The sequence below is a fragment of the Hyposmocoma kahamanoa genome, unplaced genomic scaffold, assembly GCF_003589595.1.
Source record: "Hyposmocoma kahamanoa isolate Upper Pololo Valley unplaced genomic scaffold, ASM358959v1 88, whole genome shotgun sequence".
Lineage (NCBI taxonomy): Eukaryota > Metazoa > Arthropoda > Insecta > Lepidoptera > Cosmopterigidae > Hyposmocoma > Hyposmocoma kahamanoa.
The window spans coordinates 9,953,613-9,962,449 of NW_020654466.1; the positions used below are offsets into that span (position 1 = coordinate 9,953,613).

Consider the following 8,837-nt stretch of genomic DNA (forward strand, 5'->3'; position numbering starts at 1 on the left):
TATAATGGAACTTTAATTGTATATTGTTAAGTATTTATTTGAAACAAAGTTTTCCTTTGACTTGCCTTTTTGGTTATTCAATATAACATCATGTGTTAAAATGCTAATTTATTTATTTTTAACCGACTTCAAAAAAAGGAGGAGGTTCTCAATTCGACTGTATGTTTTTTTTTGTATGCGTGTTACGCGATAACTCATATATATAATTTGTGAACCGATTTTGATGATTCTTATTTGTTGGAAAGAGGGTACCTCAGATGTGGTCCCATTTAAATTTGAAGAAAATATTCAACCTCTAAGGGTAGCAAACTATGGGATGAATGACTTTTGAGGTCGGTTTTTTTAGTACTCTGTACTGATTATTTATTAAGTTACTAACTCATACTTTCATCTAAATAATCTTCTCGAGCACACAAGTTAAAAGCAACTCTGAAAAAATATACTAATTGAAACGTTTTTTTCGTAGTTTTAAAATTTCTTTTACCTCTATTTGTATATTTTTTATAAAACTAAATCAATTAAAAAATTAAAGACAATTGACCAAAGAGCTAAAGCTTTCTTCTTTGTTTTATTTATCCTGAGTAAATAAATATTTAATTATATAAATTAATAGTTTTAAGATTATTTGAGAATTATCAATTTGTCTCTACCTCTATTCACAATTGCCTCCGTGGCCGAACGGTTACCATGCCGGACTGCCACGCAGAGGTCCTAGGTTCGATTCCCGGGCCGGGAGAAATATTTGTATGGCCTACATTTATTTCTCTCGTGAGTTTGGGTGTAATTTGTGTTTGTCTATGTATGTGTCCATGGCACCCGCGACACAGGGTTTCCCTAGTGCGGGGCTATGTTGAGTGTGTGCGTTATTATTATTATTATTATTATTACAATTTCAAGGCTCAGTTTCGGTATAGTCAAGAATGCATCAAGTTTGACATTTTGTACCGTAATTGTCAAAGCGGCATATAGTTGTATTTAAATGTAAGTGTCCCCTGTACATGATGTTAATCTATACATCTTCATGAAACTTATTGTGACTATAGTTACTAGCGAACACGTGAAGTACTTGTATAGGAAAAAATGTGATGGCGGCCAGAGGCATTGTATAGTTTACCGACACCTTAGGCGAGCGTCAACCCTTACAGGGGTTTCACACGACGACTTTTAGGCGATTGACACACTGCGCCGCGCCCCGCGCGGGGCGCGGTGCTGCATTTTTTAGCGTTGTACTGAAGTATCTCAGTTTGTATAGAAAACACGCGCCATCGAACACACTGACAACGCTTCTCCGCACGGCGAACCGCAGGGTATGGCACACTGCGCTCCGCACTACCGCGCAGATTTATAAGCTTAAGGACAAATTCAGTGTTCTACAATAGATCTCGACGTCGATAAATTTATATTTGCTATTGAAAATGGACCAAATTTTTCTTCATATTGTCTTAAATCTCTGTAATGAAGTTGAAATTATCCATTTATCGATCTGGTTCGTAAAAAGGGATGTATCCAATATATTCGGTTTCTTTATATCTGAGCTACATATACAATCACTTCAGCGATCAACTGCGAAGCGAGTACTTTAAGTGACGCAGGGCCGCTAGACCGCTGCCCCCGCCCAGATTAAGCCACGCGTTGACGCAGATCTGCGTCTCCGCCCGCGCGCGCGTGATTCCGTGTCTCGCGCTCCATCGCGGGGCGCGGTGCAGTGTGATGATCGCCTTAGAAGCGCATCTGCAGCGATTTAGTCGCTATCGCTATGCAGTAGCGACGCAGTCGCTAGGGTGGAATTTTCATCATGTCGTAACGTTTTGTTTATCGTCAGACGACTGTCATTCTAGCTCTTCCCGCTGTCTCGACAGTCTGTTGCCGTAACGTCAAAAAAGTCGTAAACGACAGTTAATCATGTTGTACTATATGTGAAGAACTTCATTTAATTATACAATACACGACACTTCAAATTGTTGTGCGCCCTAACCGTCTACCTTTACAGACACGCGCGACTTAAACAGCGATACAATGGCGATGCGAACGCGATGAACGTTTTTTAATGATTCAACATGAGCGACTGCAACCACCTATACATAGCAAACGTCGCGAAGCAATAGCTCATTTCACAAACGCGCGTTTTATATCGCTGATTAATGGTAAACTCATGGTAAAAATACCGGACCACATTTCTAAGAGGGTTTTAAGTATATTTACACGAACTACCTAAACACTTTCACATTATAAAGGAAGAATTTCTAAAGATCATCTTGATATACTTGTGAGGGCGGGGTATACAACAATATTTTAAGAACAGCTCTAGGTATGAGGTTTCCAATAAAGTTTGAATGAAAAGATACTCAGATGTAAAGTTGTGCCTAGGTCCTAAACTAAGAATCCGCGTATAAGAGCCGTTCGGACTTAAGCAATCCATTGACTTAACACTAATTAAACAGCTATAAACAAGTATATTGAAAAAAAGGTATATTAAGCTGGGTACTCATTAGCGAGCTGTAACGTTCATCCCGATTGTATCGCTGTTTAAGTCGCGCGTGTGTGTAAAAGTAGATGGTTAGGGCGCGTTCCCATTATGTCGTGACGACAGATAGTCGTGCAGTTTAAAGTGTCGTGACTTGTATATTTAACTGAAGTTGTTCACATATGGTACAAGACTTTTTTGACGTAACGATGACTGACTGTCATGAAAATGGGAAGAGCTAGAAGTGCTAGACAGTCGTTCGACGATAAAAAAACGATATACGATAAAAATGTGACGATATTCTATCGTGCAAACAACAAGGCGGCTGCCGCAGCAAGGCGGCTGACAGATACAGCAACGAGGTTCTAATGTGTACGCATGAAACAGTCTTCAACTCGCTGGAATGAGTACCTGGTTATCATCGGCTCACTGCGAACCGCACGCATTCACGAACCACGTATCTACACACTACAATTTCTGGTAACATAACATGCAACACTTACGGTTACAGCTCGCTAATGAGCACCCGGCTTAAAAATAATAAGAGCCACGTGGCCGCAGACACTGGTTCGTCCAGTCAGATCGTGAGACTTTTTCTTTGTGTATGTTTGATCTTTGTATCAGTAATAATAACAAACTAGTGGAGTATTTTCACAAAAAAAAAACAGATGAATATTATGGTAACAGAAACATCATAATAAATAAAAGGATAATAAATAATCAAATATATTCAAATAAATTCATATACTAGAATTATCTAGTTACGTTCACAAGTACAGTTATAAAAGTTAATAAACAAAACAAACTCTCAAGTAACTTTCACAGACAAAAGTAACAAGTAAAATAAAATTCGATTTAAAAAAAACAAATTCACAAATCGAGCAAGGTATATAGTTCCAACTAAATGTTATCACTACTCACTAATCACGGTGGGCAACGGAAACGTAAATATAGGTGAAGTAAATAACATGCAGTATACTCACGGAATGTATAGATAAAACAACTGTTTTGGAGCTCGTTAACTTTTGTATATATATATTTTTTTCGTTTATTATACTATATATGCGAGGCGCACTATAAGTTTCCGGAATGAATAAGAAAAAAGTACTATAAATGATCAGAAATTAATTTATTGTTTCTCAAAATATTCTCCATTAGCGTAAGTGTACTTTTCATACGAATGAACCAATTTTGAAAACATTTATGCCACTCCTCCGTAACAAATCTGAAACATATTTTTCATACTCTTCAACAGCCTCTTCAGGTGATGAAAATCGTTGACCACGTAGCTGGTTTCTAATTTTTGGAAATAAATAAAAGTTACAAGGTGCCAGGTCGGGACTGTACGCGGGATGGCTCATAAGGTCAACGTTGTTCACCTTCAAAAATTCATTTGTCCGTCTGGCCGTGTGAGAACTGGTATTATCGTGGTGCAAGATGATACGGCGTTTACGGTTATTTTAACGGAGTTTGTGAATAACTTCCGGCAAACAAATGGTCGTGTATACTATTCACAATACAACTATTCAACAAAGCAACAGATGTTTGTATAGTATTGATTATATTTAACTCATGCCTGTGCCCAAAGACGCCCAAATCTCATGGTATGTCACATACCTGTCTGTTTTGATCATACGGCGCACAGCATCGATGTTTTTATTGTTCACAGCAGTGGATGGGCGACCATCACAAAATTCGTCACTGAGATTCACACGACCGCGTTTAAATTCTGCAAACCAGCTGTAAATAGTCGTCTTGCACGGTGCTTCATCGCCAAAAGCAGTTTGAAGCCGAGCGAAGCTCCGCTGAGCTGTTGCATTACACTTAAAGTCGTAGAAAATCATTCTACGAAAATGTTCACGACTTAAATCCATGATGAAATAGACAACCAATTTCTAAAATAACGCCACAATGTAAAAACAGTCAGATGAAACAAACTGTATTCTACAACCGAAGAGTTCCATTTTCAAATGTTGTAAGTACTTTTTAAATATTGTTTATGTAAGTGGCCAGTTCCGGAAACTTATAGTGCCCTATGTGGTAAAATATATCTGTGATTTTTTATGATACCAAGTGACGGGACGAAGGTCGTGTGCTTGAAGTTAAACGACACGCCTGTCCATAGCAGTTGCAGTGCCACTCAGAGTTTTAAATCGCAAGGATCTGAGGGACATGGCCACTGCGCCTAATAAATAATAAATAAATCGTTTATTATTTAAAAAATTAATTTCACTGAGCAGCAAGTCCCATGTGCATGTAACTCAATTGTTACTTACTTCATTATTTTCTATTGTGTGATGAATACAAAACTTGTGTAAACAGTAAAATATAGAAATTATTCGTAATTTAAATGTTATTCATGCTAGTTCACAGTAAAAGCGAAAAAATAACAAAAAACAAGATCACGACAAATCATAAACAACAAAGTTATAAATAAATAAAGAGTTTGCAACATTTTGTTGCATGTGCAAAATTTAAAAATTGAAGAACGGTTGTGGCCATTTTACGCGTATTGGCTTTCCTTTACCCGTTGTTTAAGTGAGTACATTCTATACCATTATTTTTTACACGTGTGGAAATACAGGCATAGTAGGAAAACTACTCAACTGCTACTACTTTTAACAGTAATGAGAGACTTTTTTAATACTTAAAATTTTGTTTTAACACAATTTATTTTATATAAAAAGTTTTGATTTTTTATTAAACAACCCTATTATTATTTTATCCTTAAAATGAATATTAAATAACGCCTCGTTTGATGTACAACATCTAAGAAAAAAATTTGTTAAATTGAGAAAAATTCTATAAAGCCTTTGATTTTGTCGAACATTCGATTATTTTGTGAGCTAGAAGTTACCTCGAGGCTCAAGTTACGTCTATTGTGAGGTATTTGTAAATTACGGTTGCCGATAATTATCTTGCAAGGGAGTGTAAAAATTTCTTTGCATGATCCTGATTCACACACACAATGACAAGTTAGTTGTGATAAATAGTGCGTTGATTGAATAATAAGAGTGTGAATTGGAGCATTAGCAAATATATGAATAAATTGTAAAAGAAATAAGCAAAGCGTCCGGCCTGGCACTGTCACATTATCATCAATAAGTTCATCAGCTTGCACTTCAATTTTCAGGAGGGCCGCTAAAGAATCTTCATGCTTTTTAAGTCGAATATCCCGTAGCTTAACCTGCAGTACCTAAAATCATTGTAATATAAAAGAACTCGTGGACGGTGGTGTAGCTTGATAGCGTATGACGTTAGATTATCGACTAAGATCATTGGTAGCTCAGTGACTAACACTGTGGGCGCTAGATGAGGTTCCGAGTTTGATTTGCAATGGGACCGTTTTGAGAAACGATCACGATTACGATGATCTCCGCAGCTCCTGCGGACTGGATTGTTTCCCCACGAAAAAAAAAGGAGGATCTTGGTCACTTCTATTTGTGTTGGTTTACCTCAGGAGGATGATTCTGGCTACTATTATATGTATTTATGGTTTAAAAAAAAATATGCACAACAGACAATTTATTATTCTCTACCTTTTTTATCTATAATTATTCCCCAGTTTTTTTTCCTAGAAGTGGATTTTTGTTATTATAGTCTTGTTTGACTGAATATCTATGAATACAGACAAAACAGCCTCCTGAAATTGGTCCTCATTGTTTGAAAGCACCGCCGAAGAGGGAAGTGACTAGTAGATGATTTATTTTATTATTCGCGGATGTGTTACAGTCACATGAAAGTCATGGGCGGTATCATATCTTTGTTTGTTGAATTAAAATGTACTTTTTTGTGTATTTATTTATTTAGGAGCTTTTGTGTAACGTACATGTCTGTCTGTCTTGATTCAACAAATGCTAACAATATTTTTGACCGTCTAGAGTGGGGATTGCCTAGTATACAATTTATAACACCTACGGATGTTCACTTAATCTGCAAGTCTCTCATCAACGCCGCCTTCTGTTACCAGACACACTTCAGTAACAAGTGATATGTATGTGTGTTCCAGTACTCCACATAAGTCGCAATTAGGAGAATTGTTTTTTTTTCATCAAGACAGCGAAACTATTTAATGGAACGTGTCCGGTTCTCATCATATTAAAATGTACTATATAGGGTATATACTTACTGAGACAGCCTTTAATACGTCTATCGCATATCAATCTTCGATGAAAAAGGAAGAGGAGGATGGATTCACAACTTGGTCATAACAAAGACCTGAATAGCAAAATTCGCATGTAAATACTAACATTTTTTTGTTATGAAAATAGCATTTTACCATAATTTATGCAAATCAATTAAAGATAGAAACGTTAATATCAATTGCTAAAAAATCAAGTGACAAGTCGAAGAAATCTGTAACCCCCACTAAGGCATTCCAATATGGTTTAATACAGCAAACAAATTCATGCGGAAGTGTTGTAGGTGTATTTGGCATATTTTTCAAAACCAGTGACAACATTAAAAAACAAAAAATCTCCCTAAAAGTCACTGTAGAGCTAAATAATAACCTTAGAGAATGGAAAAAAAGAATAGTCTAAGAGAATAACATATTTTTTGCGAGTCATTTCTATATTGTAATCCTAACATAATATTATATTAAATTCAGTATTTTGAATTATATATTTTTTTAAATGTTTACAAACATACGCAAGTCCCAATTTAAGAATATCGTAAGAAAAATACTAATTAAAATAGTAACGTCTTTAAGCTTTATGATTTTTATTACCATTTACTTCACAATCTCTTGCAATAAAATACATCTCGAAATTAGAACGGAAATGAAAAAGCAAAAATAAAATTGTTCTCATTATCATTACGAACAGCATCAACTATGGTATATTCCTTCGTCCTTATAATAACGAGTATTTTTGCAATGGTGGCAAGAGTTAATTGTCTTGACAATGTGAAAAATAGTCAAACTAACAATAATGTAATAACGATTTACACCGATCCTACAAAAACAAATGACAAGAAGTTTCTAACAGAAATTTTTCCAAAATTAGTGAAAGCTTTTGATTCGGAGAAGTTTGAGTTTTTCTTTATAGACGAATATTATGCCGCAACTAAGCGAATGTGTGCCTTTGACCAATGGAAAAACGACTACGAAAAGCAACTTGAACTCTTCGTTTGTGAAGTAAGTGGCTCGGAATTAATTGATTGTATCAACAATATTGGCTGGACAGACATAGATGCAATTATTTGTGCAGCTTCAAAATTCAAGAACTATAGATATACATCCATTAATAACTACAACAGTTTTAACGTTACTACAACCCCCATAGTAACCATAGGCAAGAGAATGATATCTCAAATTTTCCACGACAATGTAATGTCGTTCATATGCGCATATTTTGGAACAAAACATCCTGCAAATTGTATCAGTCATAAAGCTGTTCGTGGACGTCTAATTAAACCTTGGCCAAAGAATGTTAGATTGAGAGCTACATACCCAAGGAATAAAGAACGACCTAAAATAGTCAATATATTTTCAAATTTTTCCAAATATGAAGACAAAGAATTTTTCAGTGAATCTTTTCCCCGTATAGCATCTAACTTTGGGAGAGAAGTACAATTCGACTACTATTTCATGGATAATCTAAATGAGTCATCAAAAAGGATGTGTGCATTAGATCAGTGGAAAAGTGCCTACGATAAGCAATCATGTTATTTTAAATGTGAAGCGAAAAACGTTTCAGAATCAGACTGCATTGATATCGTTGGACAAAGCGACATAGACAATGTAATATGCGCAGCAACAATGATAAATGATTACACAAACACATCGTTAAAATACTACTCAAAATTGAAAACGAATAGAACTCCAGTGATCACAATAGGAAAAAATCTGCTCGAAGACATGAATTTCTTTGCAGCGAAAATGTTTATATGTTTGTCTTTTGACTTTAAATTTAATAAATACACTTGCGCATCAAAAAATGATACTATTGCGAAATTTGCAAATCAAGCGCCAGCAGCAGGAATATCAAGTATATGTAAGTACATTTACTTTACCCTATTGTTTTGATCACTTCGGTTCGTACATTGTAGACGAAAATTATATAAGGAATGTTTGGCGCCAGAACAGTCTCGATGCCAATTAGCCCGTCCATTTTTTAAGAATTAAATGAAATACATTTTTTAAATATAAACAAATAGATAAATTAGATATAGATATAGTTATAGATATAGATATATATGGATATGGATATGGACATGGACATGGACATGGACATGGACATGGACATGGATATGGACATGGACATGGATATGGATGGAATATGGATATATCTATGGATATATCTATATCTATATCTATATCCATATCTATAGCTATAGCTATAGATACAGATACAGATACAGATACAGATAC

At 35.5% G+C, this 8,837-nt stretch overlaps 2 protein-coding genes across 2 annotated transcripts in view; one reads left to right on the forward strand and one right to left on the reverse strand.

Annotated features, from left to right (window-relative positions):
- The window catches only part of LOC113235922, a 329,572-nt gene that overhangs the window by 260,907 nt on the left and 59,828 nt on the right, over positions 1-8,837 (reverse strand). The gene's annotated exons all lie outside the window — the stretch shown is intronic.
- LOC113235774 overlaps positions 7,318-8,837 on the forward strand; it is a 2,315-nt gene continuing 795 nt past the window's right edge. Inside the window, exon 1 of the mRNA XM_026471671.1 lies at positions 7,318-8,460. Within this exon, the coding sequence (XP_026327456.1) occupies positions 7,341-8,460 (1,120 nt within the window). The 5' untranslated portion in view covers positions 7,318-7,340. The remainder of the gene's footprint in view (positions 8,461-8,837) is intronic.